Source organism: Chenopodium quinoa, unplaced genomic scaffold (genome assembly GCF_001683475.1).
Source record: "Chenopodium quinoa cultivar QQ74 unplaced genomic scaffold, ASM168347v1, whole genome shotgun sequence".
Lineage (NCBI taxonomy): Eukaryota > Viridiplantae > Streptophyta > Magnoliopsida > Caryophyllales > Amaranthaceae > Chenopodium > Chenopodium quinoa.
The window spans coordinates 3,370,990-3,394,777 of record NW_018745080.1 but is presented as its reverse complement, the minus strand read 5'-3'; the positions used below and the strand labels follow the sequence as shown (position 1 = coordinate 3,394,777).

The window sequence follows — 23,788 nt, the reverse complement described above, 5'->3', positions numbered from 1 at the left end:
TACTTCATGTAAGTAGTCCAAAATCAATACCGACATGTACATGTTATTTCATATAGTGTATTTGGGCCTAACACTTCGCGCGAGTGCGCGACTGATCCAGAATTTATTTTCCTCATTTTGTTATAAAATTGTTAGATTATTTGACTCATTTTGATTGTTACACTCGTTTTACTTGACATGACTTTTTTTATTTTTTATTTTAGAGCAGTGGCGGAGCCAGGATTTGTAACCCGGGGGGGGGGAATTTTAGATGTTTAATAATCGACAATAATTTTAAGAAAAAAATTGATTACATAAATTGTTTAATATATATTTGAAATCGCGTATGAGATATGACAATTATTCTTATGTGGTGAAAGAGGAGTTGTTAAGAGATTAATTGCATATTAAGAAAATTATTAACCAAAACAAATATTTTTTTTGCTGGTAAACCCCATTTTTAAGGTATGTAATCCTCAATAATCGATATATACGATTTATCAAATGATAAGCATTTAAACAAATTGATAGTAGATGTAAAGGGATTTGGGTTACATAAAAAAAAATGGAATTTAGGCACACATAGTTAAAAATATAAAAAAAATACGGAGACATGTGTTCATTACAAATAGTTTAATAACACATTAGTAATCACTATCAACAAGGCGGTACTTGATTAAACAGTTAAATGAGAGTAGTTAGAGGTTTGAATACTTATAATACTTTGTATATATAAATAATACTTTGTATATATAAATTATATACTATAAAATGAAATTCAAAAACAAGTAAAAAAAAAAAAAAGGGCAAAATCCAAAAACAAAAAAAAGAAGTTAAATGGGAGCACTTTGTATAAACTATATAATGAAATAAAAATAAAGTCCAAAAATAGCAAAAAGAAACGAAAAAATGATTGGGTAATGATTCCATTTTTAAGGTATGTAATCCTCAATAATCGATATATACGATTTATCAAATGATAAGCATTTAAACAAATTGATAGTAGATGTAAAGGGATTTGGGTTACATTAAAAAAAAATGGAATTTAGGCACACATAATTAAAAATATAAAAAAAATACGGAGACATGTGTTCATTACAAATAGTTTAATAACACATTAGTAATCACTATCAACAAGGCGGTACTTGATTAAACAGTTAAATGAGAGTAGTTAGAGGTTTGAATACTTATAATACTTTGTATATATAAATAATACTTTGTATATATAAATTATATACTATAAAATGAAATTCAAAAACAAGTAAAAAAAAAAAAAAGGGCAAAATCCAAAAACAAAAAAAAGAAGTTAAATGGGAGCACTTTGTATAAACTATAAAATGAAATAAAAATAAAGTCCAAAAATAGCAAAAAGAAACGAAAAAATGATTGGGTAATGAATCGAACTTAGGATTAAAGAGAAATACAAGCCTTACTCAAGCCCATCAACCACCAGACCAAATGTTGTCTATATACAAGCTATACATGTAATGTATTTATTCTTATTTTCAACATCTACTTAAGCTAACATAAAACATTATTTTTTTTTTTTGGAAAATGGGGGGACAACTGTCCCCCCATGTTCCTACGTGGCTCCACCACTGTTTTAGAGATCCTTTCTTTTAAAATTTACAAAGTAATGATGACTGTCTTATGTTCTTATATACTCTGTATATTTCTTAAACTTACTGTATACATTCATAAGTCCTTTATTTCTTTAATTATTAATAGAAGTAAATATATTTATATACGACAAGTCAAAAGTTAATCAATGAAAATTATACATACGAAGTAAAAATATTTCTTAAAAAATTAGTATTGAGAATTCGCAATTTGCTGATGAGATCTCATAGGTCCTTTGTTTTTTGTTTGTTCCTGGTTGTTGGGGTCTTTCCCCAAGTTTTGCATCAAAAAAAAAAAAAAAAAAAAAAAAGGATATTTTCTCATGTACTATAAGAAAAAAAAAGATATTTTCTCATGTACTATTATTCATTGGAATTTTTAACATGAGTGGACAAACCTTTGCCCGCTTCTCCAATAATGGACTGACCTTTAAATCTGCCCGTATTAGACACAAGTTTAACATTTTTCTCCCAAAATGAACTCAAATAACTGGTGACCTGTACAACCGGTTATTTTTCTTTAATTATCTTTTTTTTTAATTAAAAATCTTTAATTTTCTTTTTTAAATTAACAAAATAATTTTTTTTTTATTAAAAAAAAAAAACAGCCCCTCACCTCATTGCCAGCCACCCCCTTCTCCACCTCTCCTCCCTTTTCGACCATCCCCTCACTCATTCCTCCATCACCTTCCTCCATCTCATTTGCCATGGATGAACCAACTCAAGCTTCATCTATCCTCTCCAATTTTTTTTTTTAATTTTTTTAATTTCAATTTTTTTAAACTTATTGTTGGGTTTTTTTTCCCTCTCTCCTCCCAAAGTACACCACCATTGCTCCACCTGCACACCATCTCCGGCAGCCCCTAACCCCAGCCCAACCATCGAAGACCTCTTCCTCCCCTTCCCCCGCCACGAAACCACCCCTCCTCCTTCTCACCCCTCAATCTCCCCTGCTTCCTCACTCCAAACCCACGCACGACCGTCCACAACAACCGCAAGCCACAACCACCACACTCACACTATCTTAACCCACCGAAATCACCATACCAACCCACCCCACTACCACCAAGATCCAAAAACCCACCTCCTACCTACCCGAAAACCACCCTCTCACCAACACCAAGATTTGAAACCCACCCCACCCATCTCGCATTCAAACCACGAAGCTACCCCACACCCACCTTGTAACCAACACCACACCTTTCCTCCTATCTTTCACCATTTTTGCTTTAGATATGAGGTTTCAAGCTCAACATCAAAATATCTTGTCTAGGGTTTCAACTTCGAAGAAGTGCCGACATCTCCGATGAGAAGGAGAGCAGGCGACTCTGATTGAGAGGGATGTGAGACTCCGATGGTGGTCGTGGGGTAGTGGTTGTTAGATAAGAGAGAAGAGAAGGAGAGTTAACGACAACAAGAAGGCTGGTGGTGGTGTGGTGGTTGAGAGACTCCGACGAGAAGGCCGACAACTTGATTTGGACCGTGGTGGAGGTGTGGTGGTTGTGAGAGAAGAAAGAAGAGAGAGAAAAGTGGCGGTGGCTGAGAGGGAGGAAAGGGAAAAGGGATCAGGAGGAAAGGGAAATTAAAAAAAAAAAAACCTTGACCAATGATAAAATGACAAGTGGCGTTTTACCTGATATAACAGGTTGGGTGACCTGTTTGGTCCATTTTGGGAGAAAAAATGCAAACTTCTATCCAAAATGGGAAGATTTAAAGGTCAGTCTATTATTGGAGAACCGGGCAAAGGTTTCTCCACTCATGTTAAAAATTCCATTTTCATTTGCATTTGTCTACCACTTGCATGATATTTATTAATTTGTATAGCTAGTTACTAGACCAAGACATGCATGAATTAAACACATTTGATACCATAATAAATCCATAAAAAATAATGCTAATTATTCTCCTCTTCTTCCTAGCAACCCTTTCTCTTATTTTTCTTCTTCTTACAAAGCACCAAAAAAATGAACCATTTCATCCTCCATCCGGACCTAAAGGCCTCCCCTTTATCGGAAACTTACACCAATTCGATTTCTCGAAACCACACTTATCTTTTGCAAAACTCGCTAAGATCCATGGCCCTATATACACACTGCGATTTGGAAGTAAAAATGTTGTTGTTATTCAATCATCGACGATGGCAAAAGAAGTCCTGCAAACGCAGGACTTAAACTTTTGCCATCGACCTATATCAGTTGGCATGCGAAGACTAAGTTATAATGGTTCAGACATAATGTTTGCGAAAGACTTTGAGTACTTCAGAGAAATAAGAAAGATTTCTGCTCTTCATTTGTTTAGTGTAAAAAGAGTGCAGTCTTTTGCTCCAATTCTTCAAGATGAATTTACAAGGCTTATTCATAAGATTTCTTCTCTTGCTTCTGCTTCTAAAGTTGTCGATTTGAGTGAATTGTTGTTTCTTTCTGCGAGCTCCAATATATGCAGGCTTGCCTTTGGTAGGAGGTATGTAATTATTTCTTCGTTCTTTAATACTTGCATCATTGCACTTTTATGTTATTTACATTTTTTTTTCTTTTTTTTCTTTTATAATTTTTACCAAATAGATGACTAAAAATATTCATGATTGAAGTCATGCATTAGTAAACTAAAACTTTAAATGGTGCAAGTGACAATAAACTGCGAAAATAGTCCACTTGTTTCAAAATATTGGTGATGCGAGTGAAAAATAGGATAAAAGTTCAAATAGAAGTAATACACTCCGTGATAATGTGGGCCATAACCATTAATTCAAAATGCAGTAATGAAGAGAGTATACGGTGTCATTTATTCATTTTCTCTATTTTTGAAATTTCTTCTTATATATGTTAATCTAGCTAAATTGACCTGTATTTGATGATTCAATTCGAAATTTAATATTATCTAAAATCATTTGTACTATCTTTGAAATTTCTTCTAAAACAACGAAGTTTTTGTTAATCTAGCAAAATTGACAACATGATTATGATTATTCATGGTTCCAAAATTTTTAATCCTTACAAAATTACTTGACAAATAATTAACCCAACTCAAACTGACTCGCCGATAATATATTTAATAAATATACAATTATTATAATAAATCTATAGGCTATAGAATATATGACTACTCCTCATATTTCAACCCAATCCGAGCCTAAAATGAACTCAAACAAGTATTTGTCAATGCACGATCCGACTTGCATTGTCTCGACTTGGACCGGACCCGAAAGTTCAATTGTTAGCTCCAAATATATGATATTCTCTCTGTCTCAAAATAATTGACCATGTCAATATGCTATTTTGACCTTAAAATATGTATAATTAAACATTGGTTAAAATAAAAATACAAAAAATATTGATATAATGAAGCTTGATATTAATAAATATTTAGCAATATATTTCGTGACAAAATTTGTTTTTAATATGTTATGACAAAAACAATGATCAAAATTAGTATACAAATAGTAAATGTCAAACATGCCAAATATTTCGAGAAATATCATTTAAAATAGAATTAGAATTTAGAAATTCACATATTCGGCCAATTCGGGTAAGATATAATGTGTACTTTTATTTATTTTGGGGGGCTGGCTGGGTGTTGGGTGATGAGGTGGGATGATTAGACGTGTGTCCTTGGATTCTTCGAGCTGCCATCAAGCTTCGGATGAGGGGAGAGTTGAATATCTATCATTACCCATACATTAAGGTTGATAATCGTCATGATGAGCAAGATAAGATAAAGATAAAATGTCATTATTGTCTAATTTTTTTCCCCTAATTTATTTGTCTAGATCATTGTATGTACTCCTTTCATAGCTAAAATTATCACAATTATTTAATCATCCCATCAAATCTAAATAATTAAAACTATTTAATTGCCCCTTCAAATCTAAATTATCGCAACTATTTAATTAATTGTCCCATTAAATTTAAGGCCCTTGTTGTTTGAAGGGATTTGGATAAAAAAGAAAAGAAAGGAAATGGTTTTAATTATGTTCCCATGTTTGATTGAATAAATGACATGAGAATTCAAAGGAAAGGAAGGGAAGTGAGAGGAAAGTCCCTTTACAAATTTTTAGCTTTCCTTTCCTCTTAAAATTGGAGGAATTTGACTGGAAAGAGAAAAATAAAAGTTATGCATTATAAATTTCCTTTCTTTTCCTTTTATTTCCTTACGTTAACCAAATATTGGAAAATAAAATCACCTTCCTTTCCCTTCTCTTCCTTTTGAAAGGAATGGTGTCCTTCCAACAAGTGTATTTTTCCGATAGAGGGTTCAGAATTATTACGGAGCTAATTCTTCAGTAAGGTCAAGTGATCGGGATGCCTAGGTGGAGGCCGCTTCCGATCAGTAATATCGAGGTACAATTGATATTACAACTTAATCTTAACTGAACCCTTCGGGTCGAACCCAATCGAATCACCGATCCGAGACGACGAATTAATCCGAAAGGATTTAATGAGTCGACAGAGTTTTACGAATACAGACGTCGGACATCGAGCCTAAGGCATCGAGACCGAGCGTCGCAAAATCACAATCGACAAGTATGAGCATAGCCATAGCTAGGCTAGGCTAGCTCATCATAGGCATTAGGCGCGCCATAGCAGCCTTAGCATCATGCCTAGGCGCTATCGCAGCCTTAGCGTGATGGCTAGGCACCATGGCTGGCTATCGCTAGCACCAGGCGCGCCAACACAGCCCTGGCATCATGCCTAGGCGCTATCGCAGCCCTAGCATAATGCTGGGCGCCATCGCAACCCATCGCAAGCCAGGCAGCATCACTAGGCGCACCATGCGTGCCCTAGGATGGTTGGGCACCATCGCAGCCCAGGCAGCATCACTAGGCGCACCATGCGTGCCCTAGGATGGCCTGATACCGTAGAGGCCTTAGCACAATGTTGGGCGCATGGCAGGACCACACGCACCAAGCACAACTAGTGCTAGGCACTGGCGCATGCATGGTGCGTGGTGCTTGGGCGAGGCATGTGCGTGCATGGTGCATGGCCGAGGCTGATGCATGTGGCTGTGCGAGTGTATGCGAGGGACTAGCAAGCTAGCAACGTCAAGCCAAGCATGCGTGGCTTGCTAGCAGCACGCATGCTAGGCATTGCGTGCGAGAGGGGCTGATGCGTGGCGCGCATAGTGTGCGAGTGTGATGCGAAGCAAGAGGCCAGCATGCGTGGCTCGCTAGCAGCGCGTATGCTGGGCCATGCAAGCATACGGTGCAACGATGATGCGTGGGATGCTGGCACCAGCGCCAGCACGCACCAGCAAGCACCAGCGCCAGCACGCACCAGCAAGCACCAGCGCCAGCACGAGCAAGCACCAGCGCTGCTGCTGGGCTTGTGCTAGCATGCTGGGCTAGCTGGCACAACCAGCTGGCCAGCAGCCTTAGGTGATGCGGTTTTGTGAGGGTGGGGACCAAGGCTTTGGGAAAGCCTTGGGGAGCAAGGCATTGGTCCCCCCACCTCTCCATGGTCCTCACCTAATGCTCTCTCTCCCTTTGACACTTGTCGAATTGTGATTGCATTTACTTATTAATTTATTTTAGAAATAAATTAATTAGCAAATGAAACATTCTCCCACATTGGTTGGGGAATGAAATACAAGGGTTCATTTCCCTATAAATACCAAGCTTGGGTATTGGGAAATGAACAACCTTGAGTGGAATTAAAAAGGCAACTCTAAGAAAGAGTAAACCTTTGATTCGTAAAACTCATAGTTATTTTGTCCGGGTCTTGACTAACCTTCAACACTTAGGACGCTCGGGTCGGGTCGAGGGTACGATCCGTCGGAGATATCGTCTTTTCGGGATTTTGAAGTAAGAGCTCTTTGGGAGCGAAGCACGCGTCAAAGGTATAATTCTCGTTCTTAATCTTGTTTGATTAAGTTTATTATGCTTGTTTAATTGCTTTAATTAAGGGGCGGGTCTTGGTGGGTTTCCTTCCGCGTAGTGTCGGGTCACTACGAAACCCTACACCTTTCTCTTCTTTTCCTTTACTAATATTGAACAAAATAAAGCCTACTAGCCACAACTATTTAATTGACCCATTTGCTAATGCACAATGTCTATTACGTAATTAACATCGTGTAATTATTACACTCTCTTCAATTTGTCTGATAATCTAGTACTATTTCATTTGCATGGTCCTAAGATGTGTTTTTGACTATCAATATATATACGAAGTAATATTTTCAATTATTTGACCCCAAACCAATTTATTTTTACCTTGTTAATAATTGGTTAAGTAGTACGATCAAATGTATTATGTGTGAGAGTAATATAAAGTTGTAGCTTCCATTATTAATTTGAAACAATCCATCCGACTTTAAATGAAATATAAGAAAAATAAAGGACGAAGGGAATAATCATTAATATCATGAGACAATTGAAAATAACAGATCAAAAAGAAAATAGTGCAAACAAAAGGGGATGTAAAGAGCATCCATCATATTAGCATCACCATTTCACATGATAAATTATTTATTTTATGTGCATTTATGTAAAACTATAGTCAAAGTTGATATATACTTCTGTAGCATAAAATTCAAATGAGTATTTTTGAGATTTTTTTAAAGAAAAACTACGTTAAACATTTTAAATTTTATGAAGAACTAGTTTATACAAAATGTTGTACGAAACTACCTTATAAAAATATTGAATGTTGTAAGGAGCTATCTTATGCCAGATTAAATGATGAAAGGGAAGAAGAATTCGGGGATAAAAAGCTACTATTGGGAAACTGGGCATGAAAAGGGGAAAAGGGTGGGAAAAAGATCATTAAACATCTCTTATGCAAAGCGTAATTTCGTCAGAGGGTAGCTCTAGCTTCTTACTCCCTATGTGTTTTATTACTTTTTTACGTACAACATTTATTGTTTTATATAGTTTCTTACAAGATTTTTTTGTACAGTTTTTCACAAATTCTAAAATGTATAAGGTAGTTTTGTTTTTTAATTTTATTTTATTTATTTTTTATTTACTAAAATTCTATTTTTACAAAATTAATCTTCTTACTCGTATCTACATACAGTTATGAAGAGGAAGAAGAATTTGAAAGAAGGAGATTTCACAGCCTCTTTAATGAATTTCAGGCCATGTCGACGGCCTTCTTCATCGCTGATTATTTCCCCTCCATTGGCTGGCTTGATAAGCTGACCGGAAAATACTCTAGGCTTGACAAGGTGTTCAACGACTTGGATTTATTTTATGAGGAGATTATTGACGAGCATCTTGACCCAAATCGACTCGAATCTGACCAAAAGGATGTCATTGATGTTCTGCTAAACCTTATGAAAGCGCGTAACCTTTCATTTGAGCTAACCTTGGATCACATTAAAGCAATTCTTATGGTAATTTGTTCTCTTAAATCTTATTCATGATACATTATTATTGCTGATAATGACTTGTTTAGTACTGACATTTGATCGTAAGGGATGGAGGAGGAAGATTTTTGTTGATGACTATACGGAATAATTACTTTTGGTTTATGTAGCCGACCTCACTTATGAGACTAAGCCTTCGATTGATTGATTGATAGTACTAACATGGTACGTCTTTCACAGAATATATTCGTAGCAGGAACAGATACGAGTACAATCATGGTCATTTGGGCAATGACTGAGCTAATCAAGAACCCAACAATCATGAGTAAAGTACAAGAAGAGCTTCGGAATAATTTATCCGACAGTAAGGGTTGTATCACAATGGACAATCTTTTAAAGTGTAAATACTTTAAGGCAGTAGTGAAAGAAACATTAAGATTTCACCCTGCAGCTCCAGTAACATTTCGAGAAACACTTAAAAAAAGCAACATAGAAGGGTACGATATTCTACCTAAAACTCACATATACGTGAGCATATGGGCTCTTGGAAGAGATCCCGAACATTGGGAAAACCCGGAAAAATTCATGCCCGAGAGGTTTATGGAGAGTTCAATTGATTATAAAGGGAACGACTTCGAACTTATTCCATTCGGGGCTGGTAGAAAAATATGCCCGGGAATGGTTCTTGGTGTAGCTAGTTATGAGCTTGCACTTGCCAATTTGTTGTATAATTTTCAATGGGAATTGCCTAATAGTATGAGCAAGGACGACATTGACACTGATACGTTGCCTGGTCTTGTGATGAGTAAGAAAGATCCACTTTGTCTTTTGGCTAGGAAATTCACATAGTTTGTTATGGTTTAAGTGGTTTGATCCCGCCACCCAAAGTCGGCCTTCGCCACAAAATGATGAGACAGCCGGAAAGGTGGAGGCCGGGGTGGCTCAGCTTGAGAAGAACTACATACTATTTTTTGTAAAATATATATAAGTCACGAAATGTAGTTGAAGTCGAGTATGTGAATTGTGCATACTATTGATATGTTGTACTTAAAACAAAATTATATATATAAAAAATCTTTTAGCTTATGTTTTCTTTACCTTATTTTTGTTAAATTGAATTTTTTTTATCGATTAACTTATTTTTACAGGTACTCTTTTATATTAGTTCTTTAACGTCATTAATTTTTTAATAATTAAAAATTATTTTTATTAAACTGAATTATTTTTTATTAAATATTTTATTAAGATGATTCTCTGATGAAATAAGCTACCAAGGCTCCATATAATAAACACATATTAAAACCCTAACCTTTGGAAGTGAAATTAAGAGAGCTCCTATATAGATTTGTAACACAGTACATTAATTATCAATAAAATTAATATTTTCGTATATTTTCTTGCCTCTTTATCAGTATATTGTAGGTTTAAAATTTTTATGATTAACACAAACTTGTAACCAATTTTTAAACGCCGCCTTGATATTGATGTCATTAACTAATTCTTGCATGTAATTTTAGGATTTTAACAAAAAAAACTTTTGTGAACTTGAGGTTTGACATTATGTTGAACATAGGGACCCTAATTTAACATAGTGACTTTTTTTTAAAACTTGTGTGGACTTGATTCACGTTAATATTATTGCGAACTTAAGATCCACGTGTATCAACTAACATTATGTTGAATATATAGTCACGCTATTTTTAACATACGGATCTTTATAATTCATATTGTCTAGTATATTAAAAACATTCATTATAAAATATTTTGATCTTATATGATCTTTATTATAACACAATAACTTTTATTTCAACATAATATAACCTCTATTTTGAAATAGTCACCTTTTTATTAATATAACAACCTTTATTTTTTATTAAAAAAATATTTAAACATAGTGACCTTAATACTAATTGTCCACAATAAATTAATGTGATCAGGTCTGTTTGGTATGAAAACAATAGGACCTTCGGCAGGCCCTTTTCAAGGAAGAAGACTGATCTCGGACCAACTGATGAATGGACTGAGGGTTTCTTGCACAACAAACACACGTAAACTAGCCTCGGGGGTGGTTGCCGAGGAAGGCCCATCCGATGCTAAAGTCAGTTAAGTGTGTTGAGAGATAAAAGCTATATAAGTGAATTAATTTCTCGAGGCTATTTCTGAATCCATGATATGTGAGACAATTGATTGCTTTTATACCTTTGCTCAAAATATGAGGACTAGGCCCTGAAGTCATATGGGCTTGCCATGCTGACTGAGCTTGATTGACTTTAGCATGTTTTGGAGAGTTGAACCTTGCTTTAGGCTTTTGTAATTAAATCATTTGGATTGGCCCAATTAGGTTGACTAAATTGGACCCAAACAAGGTCTATTTAAGATTTTACAAGATTTTATTTTAAACTTGATTTTATTAAAAACATCTTAAATACTCGTATAATTATTTGCCACAAGACAAAGTGGATTTTTTTTATACATTGTTAATCCAAGTTGCACATCAGTGTCAATGTCTTCCCTTCTTAAACCACCAGGCAATTCCCAATCAAAAAAGTACAATAAATTGGCAAGCATAATATCCAAGCTAGCAACACCAAGATGTATGCCAGGACATATTCTTCTTCCAGCTCCAAAAGGAATAAGCTCAAAATCTTGTCCAAGAAAATTAATCGAACTTTTCATAAACCTCTCGGGCTTGAATAAATCGGGGTCTTTCCAAATTTTAGGATCCCTACCAGTAGCCCATACGTTGACATATAGTAAAGTCTTGGATGGAATATCAAATCCCTCTATGGTGCAATTTTGCAATGTTTCCCGTGGAACTAATAATGGAGCTGCTGGATGTAATCGGAATGATTCTTTTACTACTGCCTTGAAGTATTCAAGATTTGAGAGATCATTTTCTTCGATATACCCTTTGTTTTGAATCGCATTCCTAAGCTCATTCTGGACTTTCTTCATTACATTTAGTGGCGGACCTGGGCTTGTGCCTGGTGGGTCAAGTGACTCACCAGGGCCCAAATTTTTTTTTAAGTTATTTAAAAAAAAAAAAAAAAACTTTCTTTAGCTTTCCGAGTTACTGTCTTCCTCTGTTCCTCAAAGTTCAAACCCTAGCCTTCTTCTCTAGTTCTCTTCGCCTCTTCGCTTCATCTCCAGTTCTCCACCCAGCCACCGTTCTCTTCGCCTGCTCCGTCTCCGTGGAGTCGTGGACGGTGGACAATAACAGGAAAAGGGTAGTGAAGGGCTGAGATTTTTATTGCTCGAAAGAAAAAGGAAAGAAAAACAGGAGGCCTGATATTAGAAAAAAGATTAAAACCAAAACCGACTCCAAATACTTGCAGGTTATAAAATTGCAGTTTAGATTACTGAATTGCAAACCTCTTTCCTCTCAAATTTTCCAGAAAACCCTAATCGAAGAGAAGCAATAGAAATTGAGAAAAAACTTTAAAGAAAAATGGATGACTCTATCCCTGTTCGTCTTTTTTGTTCTATTCCTCCTCTAACTGAGTTTCGGGATGCAGATCCATGGGATAGCACTAACCTCGATAAGTTTACGGACGATCTTCTAGCGAAGTGGGACGAGTAAGATTATAATTTTCCAGATTTTATCAAACTTAAGCTTTTCTTTGTCTCTGCTATTATTTAGTTTTCACAATTATGATTATTATTATTTTAAATCTATATTGTTTGAATTCTAAGTTTTTGTTTTAGGGGTAATAATGATAATAATGATAATGCTGAAGTGCTGACTTGCTGAGTGCCTGAGTGATTATTTTAAATCAAATGTTGAATGATTGTTTAATTACTTATTTGGAGAATGATTTGTTTTTGAATGTTAGCATGGAAGATATCATAAATCGATATCAAAACATGAAAACTCGTCGAGAACTATTGTAATAAGTTTGCATTACTATTTAATAATCTTTTGTAGTATTATATGAACATTTGGTTGTATTTTGTACTGTTTGAATATTTAGATGTATTTTTTAGTACTATTATTTGGTTGTTTGGTAAAAAAATTTTTTTACATATTTGATTATCGATTGTGACTCACCAGTCGGAAATTCCTGGGTCCGCCACTGATTACATTGGGGTTTTTCATTATCATCGTCATTGCCCAAATTACCATAGTTGTACTAGTATCAGTTCCTGCTACTATGATATCCTGAAAATCAGTTAAAGTTTAGTGTTAAGATAGTATTTTTCCTACAGGTATTGTAGATTTCGTATTAAGGAAATATATCTTTTTATATTTGTAGAATAACATAATTAATAAGGAAGATAAAAAAATAAAAAATAAAAAAAATAGAAAGGAAGATTGGAGGGATTATTGTACTATTTTAAGTAATCACCATTATGACTTAATTACCGAACGATGTAATTGAAGTTGTGAACGTAATCAGTAATCAATATCAATAATTTTTTATATTTGCTGGTTAAAAATTTTGCCTCCATTTTTCATTTCCTTTAAATTTTAATTTTTAAATTTTTTTTTTTGCTAAATATTCATTAATTTTTTAAAATTAAATTATTTTCCTTCCATTTTTTATATAATTTTTTTATATAAATATTATTTTTTAATATTTATATAATTTTTTTTTTTCCAAATACACTCTAATAGAATAATTTGATATATTTTTCATATATTTATATTAGGTGTTTTAAAAATAAATGAACATAGATAAGGTAATATGTTTACAATAGTATCATCATTCAATAATCTTGTATTATTATCATTCGATTTTTTTAATTTCTCCAAATTTATTATTTTAGCATTAAATTTTGTTTCAATTAAAAAAGAAAAATAATTTTGGTACTATACATTATTGTACATTTTTACTTCAATTTTTAGAAGTAATATTAATAATACCATGCATCCGTAAAAACATAATGCTAATTGTACATGGACGGGCAAGTATCATATACTAACCTATTCAACCTGATTTGAAACTGACCCAATCAAAACCTGATTATGATTTCGACTTGTATGGACACAAAAATTAGCATGACTCAAATTTAATATAGCCTCGACCCAACCCATCAAACCTAACCCATTTACCCGAGTTCACACCTGATCAATGTAGTATATGCCAAAATTTGTGCAAAAATTACCCACCATTTATATTTTCAACTAAAGAAAGGCATTCTTAACTATTCTATTAAATATTGGGTCGGTCAAAATGTTTCAACAATGGAGGTTTATATGCTTATATTTAGCACTGTCAAATTTCAAACCGAAACCATTTAACTGCCCGAATCCAACCGACCCTAATGAGAACCGAACCAATTAATAACCGATTTTTTGAAATCGAAAATCGACCCGAACCGTATTTTAGTGAACCCGAAACCAAACCGATCCGAGTAACTTTAAACCGTTTAAGAACCGAACCAAATCTAAACCGAACTGAAAGAAAACTGAACCGAAAATGAATCGAACCGTTTCTAACTCGAAACCGTTTAAACTGGCATAAAAAACCGTTTACACCGAATCGTTAACAAATTGCTACCTGTTTGCACCGAACCGTTTATAACCGAACTGATTATAAACCGAATCACTTATAAACCAAACCATTTATGAACCGAATCACTTATAAATCGAACCGTTTACAAATCGCTTACTATAAAGAAAAGATTAAAACCAAGTTAAAAGGTATTTTAAATGAAATCTATGCACACATGTGTTTTTTTTTTTTTTTGAAACATAATTATTATGCACACATGTTTATTAATTAATTAGATGCATTCAATTAGCCAAAGTGAAAGCAACATTAAACACACCTCAATGAGCACATCCAAATCATTTAGAAATAACTATACACACCACTATACTAGCACTAATCAATCGAAAACAATCACTTTCCCCCTCTACACTACTCATAATCTAAATTACAATCTAGGAAAACAAGATTACAAAACAAAGATTAAAAGTACAAAACTAAGATTATAACTAAATCTAAGCCTAAACTAATCTAGGAAAACTAAGATTACAAAACAAAGATAAAAATACAAAACTAACTAAATCTTCATATATAACTTTATGCAAATATATAATGATAAACGAGTCTTAATTATCAGTCTTGTTGACTAATTAAGTATCGAATACCAAATTGCAAATTTCGATGTCACAACAACTCATCAAAACGTGATTATGACACTATTAATTAAATGATCAAATAAGAAGCAGATAATAATCTGATAGTAAAACAATAATACATTAATGCACTAAACTTTTATAATCTACTTCGTAATAAACTAGTAAGATCGGTATGGCTAAACTTGAAACATAACATGATATGTATTTATAAAATTAATGAGAATTTGTATATAATATGATGTCTAAATATGAAGTGATGAAGTCTCGGCTTGATATAAAACTTGTTAACCAGCAAAAAGTTAGAAAGTACTATCAAATTTCAAACCAAAACTGTTTAATTGCCCGAATCCAAACGACTCGATAAAAAATCAATTTTTTGAAATCAAAAATAGACTCGAACCGTAATTTAGTAAACCTGAAATAAAACCGATCCAAATAATGTTAAATTGTAGAAGAATCGGACCCGTTAACGAATCCAACCAGTTAAAAACCGAACTAAAATAAAACTGAACCAAAAAAGAACCAAACCGTTTCTAACCCGAAACCGTTTACACCGAACCGTTAACAAACCGCAACCCGTCTGCACCGAACCGTTTACTACCCGGACCGTTTACAACCCTAACCGAATTTAAACAGCTCAAGAATAAACCGAAACCGAATCGAACCGATAATTATTTAAACCGAACTGAAACCGACCCGTAAGACACTTGAACCGATTTCAAACCGACCCGATTTCAAAACGACCCGATTTCAAACCGAACCGATTTCAAACCGAACTGAAACCGAACTGTCAAACCGTTTTGACAGTACTACGTATATTGCATGGGAGTTAACTTAAAAATATTCTTTTATTAAATACAAAACCTTAATTTTTCTTAAATTTCTTTCGTTTTTAATAAGGCCTAATGCCTCATTATTTATACCCTTAATGTCTTTGGTAAGGTATTAAAATCAATTTAATTATTTTGTTTCACTTACATAATTAATTGTTGTTTATTGTTAAATTATTGTATAATTAACACCATAATTTATAAGGGTAAGAATAATTACCATTAACACTGCCTTAATGTGATCCAGAGTGAGCTCAAATGAAAAGCAACGCTCTTTCTTGAGTTGGAGCAGAATGTCAACCATGTTTTCTCTTTCAAATTTATGCTTCTTTAGGTCAAGATGCTCACCAATGACCTCTTCATAAAATTCTTCCAATTTCTTGAATGTTTTCTCAAGTTTTGAATATTTTCCAGTTAGCTTATCAAGCCAACCGAAGTAAGGGAAGTAATCTGAAGTGAAGAAGCCGGCGAGCATGGCTTGAGCTTCAGTCAAAATGTCATGGAACTTACTCCTTATCCCTTCATCATCCTCGTACCTGTATATTGAGACATAAGAGAATAATATCAATACTCCCTCTATTTCTAAATAAGCATCACATATCAATTACCAAAGTGCCATTACTAATCTATTCATTTTGGACGGTCAGATCTATTCAAATCTCACGGTCCAGATTAGTTCTTATATATAATGGGTTCTTATATAGAGGAGGGTTCTTATATGAGCCTTCCTCTATATATATATATATATATTATGTGATACTATCTCAAAGATATTATTGAAAATTATAAGATAATTATCTTGCTCTTTTAATCTAGGATTTCATAATGTTATGCTCTAATGAAATAAGTCGACAAAGCCCTAACCTTTAAAAATGAATTAAGAGAACAACTAGATTTGTAACACATAAAGTATCAATAAAAGTATTATTTTCTTGTATTTTTTTTTATGGACATATTGTAGGTTTAAAATTCTTATAATTTACATAAATTCATACAGAGTAACAAATTTTGAATCGCCCTTGATATTGATGTCATTATTGCATGAAATTTAAAGATTTTAAATCAGGTTCTTACTAAATATCTTAAATACTACTATATTTATTTGCTACAAGACAAAGTGGATTTTTTTTATACATTGTTAGTCCAAAGCTGCACATCAGTGTCAATGTCGTCTCTTCTTAAACCGCCAGGCAATTCCCAATCAAAAAAGTATAATAAATTGGCAAGCATAATATCCAAGCTAGCAACACCAAGATGTAAGCCAGGACATATTCTTCTTCCAGCTCCGAAAGGAATTAGCTCAAAATCTTGCCCAAGAAAATTTATCGAGCTTTTCAGAAACCTCTCAGGCTTAAATAAATTGGGGTCTTTCCAAATTTTAGGGTCCCTACCAATAGCCCATAAGTTTTTTTTTTTGATCTGATCTGAACAGTGAACCCCATTGTTTCAATTTTTTTTTTTTTTTTTTCTTTTTTGTTCTACTCACTTTCTATGCATATTAGTCCATCCTCTTTTTTTGAAGAAATTCTTCTTTTTTTTTTTTTTTTTTTTTTTTTTTTTTGTTCTAATCACTTTATTTTACTCTATTTTTGTCTTACTCCTTTTTTTCATCTAATTAACTCTCGGGTTTTTAACTACACATTATTATACCATTTTCACACAATATCTCTTACTACTTATGTTGATTATTTTTTTTTCCTTTCTTTTTTTTTTAATGCAACATTTCGACCTACACAAAGTAATAAGTGGTTGAGTTGCATTTGCATTGTAAAATATTTTGCACGTTATTAGCTTTGTCAGATATTACTCCATCTGTTCCATATTATTAATTTGTCACATTTGTCATCTTTAGCTAGCGCTTCTTTTTGTATGTTATGTTTCAATAATTTCATCAATTAAAATAATCATTTACACATTTTTCCTCATATTTACCTACTCCAATTTAAGAGTAAACTGCTAATTAATGAAGTTAGCGATTTTACCATACCCTTTCTACCCCAAATTATATTGAAAATTCTATGGTAGTCATCCTTAAAATGACTACCATTATACAAAATTTTTTATTTACTGATTTTTGATTTATTTTTTTATGTCAAAATTAATTATAAATGTATTTTCTTATTTATAAAATTTATTTTTTATTTTTTTGTATTTTCATATTTAATTTATGATTTTTTTTAATATAGTAATAATAAAAAGAAAATTTTGAGAATTAATTAGGAAAATTATTAAAAAAATTCCAAAATTATTTCAAAATTAATAAGTGAATTTTAAAATTAGATAAATAATTTATAATTAATTTTGAAATTAAAAAATAAATTAAAATCAGCCAATAAAAAATTAGTATAATGGTAGTCATTATAAATTAAAATAAAAATAAATTATACCCATTTTTCCACCAAATATACTTAAATAAAAAAAATTATATCCGTTATAAAAAATAAAATATATACCTAATATAGCTAATGTACTTAAATTAAAATAGTAACCTAATATATACCTAATAAACTTAATGTATTTAAAATAAGTTATATACCTAATACCTAATATACTCCTTTCAAAAAAAAAAAATACCTAATATACTTAAATAATAAGTTAAAATAAAAAATAAATCTTATCCATTATAATGGTAGTCCTTATAAATGAAAATAAAAATTAAATTAAAATCAATCAATAAAAAATTAGTATAATAGTAGTTGATTAGGGGATTTTTATCCACCAATCACCGTCTGACAAGTGGACCAACCAGGTTCCGCCACGTGTCCTTCACGTAGGCCAATAGGAGCCTGCCACGTGTCAATCACAGATACGTCCTCTACGGACCAATTGAGACACGCCACGTGTCCACCCATGCCAAATGGGAAAACCGGCCAACAAGGCCCAATCCTGTTTAGAGGCCCGGTCAGCCCTAGGTTTACCCTAAACCTAGAGAGTGGAACGCTTCTCAAGACTATAAATACTTAATTAATCCTCATTAAGTAAAAAAAACAGAACAGAAACATTACGGAACACACTAATAACTGGCTGATCTTGCTAACAAAGCAGATTACCAACATTAAACACTCTCACCTAGAGAGATCTTATTACTTTAATTTCCGCATTAATTACTCCTTAATCAGGTACTAACTTGACCGTTGGAGGCGGAGCTCTCAGGAGTCTCCGTTATTTTGCAGGTACAGGCGTCCGGTTCCAGTCTCGGAATTGTAACTCTCCCGCAGGACATCAGAAAACCCCGAAACATTTGGCGCCGTCTGTGGGGAGAGTACTTCAGAGATGGCATCCAAGTCTGTACCGACTCCTGAAGAGAGGCGTCCCCTAAACGACCCTCAAGTTCAGTCGGACCATGACACCGAAAGTGAATTTGAAGTTGAAACTCATACAGCTCCAGACGGGACCCTAAGGGCCCGACGTACCCGTCATACCGAAAGGAGGGAACGGGAGCATCTTCAAACAGGAAGCGAGCCAGCAGGCGCACTGCCTGCTCGGCAACAGCCGACTGATGGGTCTGCTCCCATCACAAGGAACGAACTCATGACCTTCATGAGGGACTTCAAGGGAGAGATTCAAGAGTTGATCAACAAGAAGCCGCCTGCTTCAGTCAAGGAGCAGTCGGCCAAGAAACCCTCCACTTCACTGAAGAGGAAGCCAGTTCAAGGGCGAGAGGCGACTCCTCATCCTAAATCTAGGAAGCGGGAGCCACCTGCCCTTGATTTCACAAAATTCCGTTATCCTACAGGAAATAGGAAACCGGTTCGTCATATTCAGGCGGACGGGTCAAAGCAAACATTCACAGATGCTCGGCTACTGCTAGAGCAGAAGAAGAGTGACCGATTGTCAGAGTCGGCTTCTACTTCAGACTTTCAAGACAGTTTGCGAAATGCCTCAATGAGGCATACTCAGTCGTACCATGAGAGTTAGTCAGGCGGCACCTCCCGTCAGTCCGGCTTTCATAGTGCCCAGGCGGTACCAAACTTACCATTTGTGCCGCAACAGTATTTTATGCAGCCACCTCCATTTGGTGGACCTACAGCAAAAAACGTCCAACCTATGGACTGGCAGCTACGGTTGCTTAGACTTGGTGAACAGCCGTCGGCCTTCTCCAAGGAAATTACTGAAGCCGCTCAGCCGGCCAAAGTGAAAAATGTACTAGTAGGCGCCTATGACGGCACTACTAACCCAGAAGACCATCTGATGGCATTCACCAACCTGATGTACCTTCAAGGGTTGGATGATCCCACTTGGTGCAAGTGTTTCCCAGCGACTCTCAAAGGAATCGCACAGCAATGGTTCGGCAACTTGCCGACTGGTTGTGTAAATAGCTTCAGGACGCTTGCTTACTTATTTGCCTCCAACTTCGCCATGAACATCCCTGCGAAGAAAACGACCTTGATTTGGGAACAATTCAGCAGGGCGAGAAGGAGGGGCTTCGCTCTTACATCAGGCGGTTCAACCTGATGAGAATACAGATTCAAGGGTTACCGGATGAGGTAGCTTATACCGACTTTTTTAGAGGTCTCAAAGACGGGTCTACCTTCAAATTTGATTTGGTTCGAAAAAGGGTGGCGACTCTTCAAGAGGCCTTGATTGAAGCAGAAGCCTATATACAGGCGACTGATCTGTGTACGGTTAAACAGTCGGACGGGAAAAGGTTCGACAAAAGAGAAGGACGACAGAAACAATCGTCAAACAAAGATGAGAAAAGAAAAGAGGTCTGGGCGGCTGATTCCTCTAAACAGCCGGCCTAGAAAAAGAAAAAAGAATTCAAACCATACTCCCCAAAGTATGCGTTTAACAAGGATAACCAGTTTATCCTAAAAGAAATCAAGGGACGGATCTCAATTGAGAAGCCGGTCCCCATGAAGGGTTCTGCAAACAACCGGAACCAAGATAAAATCTGTGCTTATCATGATGACGTTGGTCATCACACCAATGACTGCATTAGTCTCATGCGGTACCTAGACCGCCTGGCTGAGCAAGGTGATCTTGACACTTATGTCAAGAAATCTACGGGGAACACTTCCTCAAAAAAGCTGTCGGCCAAAAAGAATCAACAGGCCGACAGCTCCGATACAGATGATGCAGTCGTCTACTCCATTGCAGGCGGCTTCTCAGGAGGCGGCCCCACTATTAGGGGCAACAAAGATAATATAAGGCGGTTAGATGTAAATTCCGTTCACCAAGAACGGCCGTCCAAATATACATTTCCTGAGATTGTCATCACTGAAGAGGATCTAGGAGGGGTAAGGGGGCCGCATGACGACCCTCTCGTTATTGAATGTAAAGTGGCCAACCAGAGGGTTGGCCGAATCCTCATAGATACCGGGAGTTCCTCAGATCTCATCAGCAGCAAATGTCTGTCGAAACTGAAATATCAGACTGACTGCATACATCCGGCCTCCCACCCTTTAATAGGGTTTGGAGGAGGAGTCGTCCACCCACTGGGACGAGTAGATTTACCCATTCGCTTGGGCGAAAAAGGGGAAGGACGAAACATGGTAGTCCGGTTCCTAGTAGTAGAGGAACTCTCGGCCTACAACATGATTCTGGGTCGACCAACCCTGAATAATTCCAAGGCTGTTATAATCCCGTCTCTTATGTTGCTCAAGTTTGAGAGGGATAATGGAACTGTCGGCTCCCTAAGGGGAGATCAGAGGATGGCCCGAGAGTGCTATCTCTCGGATGTCAAGCCCACTGTTATGGCCACTGGGTCAAGTGGAGAAAAAACAGACCTTGACAATGTCAAGGAGAGTGCGCCTGTTCAAGAAGCAGGCGGCAAAAAGAGAAAGGCGTCCCAGACAGATTCCACAAGAAAAGCAAGGAAATAGCAATCATTGGCAGAGGAGCGGCCGGATGAGTTCCGCCCTCAGCCGGCTGGTGAGCATGCGGACCTGATCTTAGACGACTCACGTCCTGACCGAACAGTCAAAGTTGGGACGACTGCTCTGAGAAACCTTGGTGACGACTTTCACAACCTACTGAAAGAATACAAGGACATCTTTGCATTTGAAGTCCATGAAATGCCAGGCATTAGTCCTGATCTGGCGGTACATAAACTCGCTGTGGATCCGAAAAAGAAGCCGGTACGGCAAAAGAAGCGGAACCATGGCGAAGAAATAAGTCAGGCGGCAGCCGCCGAAGTTAAAAAATTACTTGATGCAGGGTTCATTCGGCAATGTTACTTCCCAGACTGGGTTGCAAATGTGGTGCTTGTTAAAAAGCCGAATGGCACCTGGCGAATGTGTGTAGACTACACAGACTTAAACAAGGCGTGCCCCAAAGACAGTTACCCTCTGCCTAAAATTGATAACCTGGTCGACTCAACAGCCGGCCATGCCTTGATGAGTTTCATGGACGCCTATTCTGGTTTCCATCAAATTCCCTTATGGAAGAAAGATCAGGAGAAGACGGCCTTCGTCACTGATCAGGGGTTATACTGTTACACGGTCATGCCGTTTGGTCTTAAGAATGCCCCGGCTACCTTCCAACGAATGATAAACACAGTGTTCTTTGATCAGATTGGGAGAAACGGCGAGGCATATATTGATGATATGATTGTCAAGACTAAACTTCAGAAAGATCATCTGTCGGACCTCCGAGAAACTTTCGCCACACTCAGGCGGCACCATGTCATGCTCAATCCCAAGAAATGTGTATTTGGAGTTGAGTCTGGGAAATTTCTCGGATTCCTTATCAATCAGAGAGGAATAGAAGCGAACCCTGAGAAGGTGCAGGCGGTCATTGACATGCAGTCGCCTCGTACCATCCGAGAGGTTCAGAAGTTAACAGGTTGTTTGACGGCCTTGGGAAGATTTCTAAGCCGATCAGGCGACAAATGCCTATACTTTTTCCAGGCAATTAAGAAAAAGGCAAGGTTTGAATGGGGGCCGGATGCTGAGGCCGCCTTCCAGAAATTAAAAGTTCACTTGCATTCCTTGCCGAGGCTGGTCAGCCCTTTGCCCAAAGAGGTTCTCTACATGTACCTGGCCGTCTCTGATCATGCGTTAAGCGCTGTTCTCCTTGGTGAAAGGGACGGCTGTCAGCTCCCGGTCTACTTTGTCAGTCACGTACTGAAAAATGCCGAGTTGAGGTATCCCCTAGTGGAGAAATTTGGTCTTGCACTCTTCATGGCTGTTAAAAAAATTGAAGCCCTACTTTTTGGCACATACAGTCGTCGTGTATACAGACCAACCTATCAAGCGGCCGCTGACCATCATGGAGTCGTCAGGCCGAATGATCAAATGGGCCATAGAAATACAGAGCCTCGAAGTTACTTTCGAGCCTAGAAAAGCAGTGAAGGGGCAAGCCTTTGCTGACTTTATTGTAGAGATGACTCGTCCTCCTGACTCTCAAGTTTCAGACCAAGTATGGAAGGTATATGTGGACGGAAGCTCTACTTCAAATGGTTGTGGAGCAGGCGTCATATGTCAGTCGCCAGAGGGCGACCGGTTCGAGTATGCTCTACGCTTCAGTTTTCAGGCTTCAAACAATGAGGCAGAATATGAAGCTTTACTAGCTGGGATCCGCATGTCCAAGGCGGCAGGGGCAAGAAAAATAGACGCCTGTTCCGATTCACAATTGATAGTGAGTCAGTACAATGGCGAATACGAAGCAACCCATCCGGCCATGATCAAGTATTTACAGGCGGTCCGACAAGCAGTCGGCTCCCTTGAGGATTTCCATCTGATCCAAGTGCCGAGATCAGAAAACAACCAGGCGGATGCACTGTCAAAATTAGCATCATCCGCCTCCTCTGATACTCCTCGAACTGTTTTTTGGGAAGTAATGGAGAAGAGAAGCATCGAGGAAGACCCTATTGGAATCCTAGACAGAAGCTCAACCTGGATGGATTCAATCAGGGCATATCTGACAAACGGTACACAGCCGGATGATCCTCAACAGGCGGCAGCACTGAAAAAACGAGCCTCCTGTTTTGAAATGATAAAGGGAGAACTTCACAAGAGGGGGTACCT

The 23,788-nt window shown here is 36.4% G+C and overlaps 2 protein-coding genes across 2 annotated transcripts; one reads left to right on the top strand and one right to left on the bottom strand.

Moving 5' to 3' along the window:
- Window positions 1-1,901: 1,901 nt before the first annotated feature.
- LOC110709846 (cytochrome P450 71B23-like) lies at window positions 1,902-9,988 on the top strand. Its single transcript, XM_021888106.1, has 3 exons — window positions 1,902-4,058; window positions 8,609-8,927; window positions 9,141-9,988. Exons 1-3 carry the CDS (start codon window positions 3,490-3,492, stop codon window positions 9,747-9,749), a joined length of 1,497 nt encoding a protein of 498 aa, XP_021743798.1. The 5' UTR covers window positions 1,902-3,489; the 3' UTR covers window positions 9,750-9,988.
- Window positions 9,989-11,321: 1,333 nt separating this feature from the next.
- On the bottom strand, window positions 11,322-11,855 carry LOC110709686 (cytochrome P450 71A1-like). Its single transcript, XM_021887908.1, has one exon. The coding sequence runs from the start codon at window positions 11,853-11,855 to the stop codon at window positions 11,322-11,324; it is 534 nt and encodes a 177-aa protein (XP_021743600.1).
- Window positions 11,856-23,788: the final 11,933 nt, after the last annotated feature.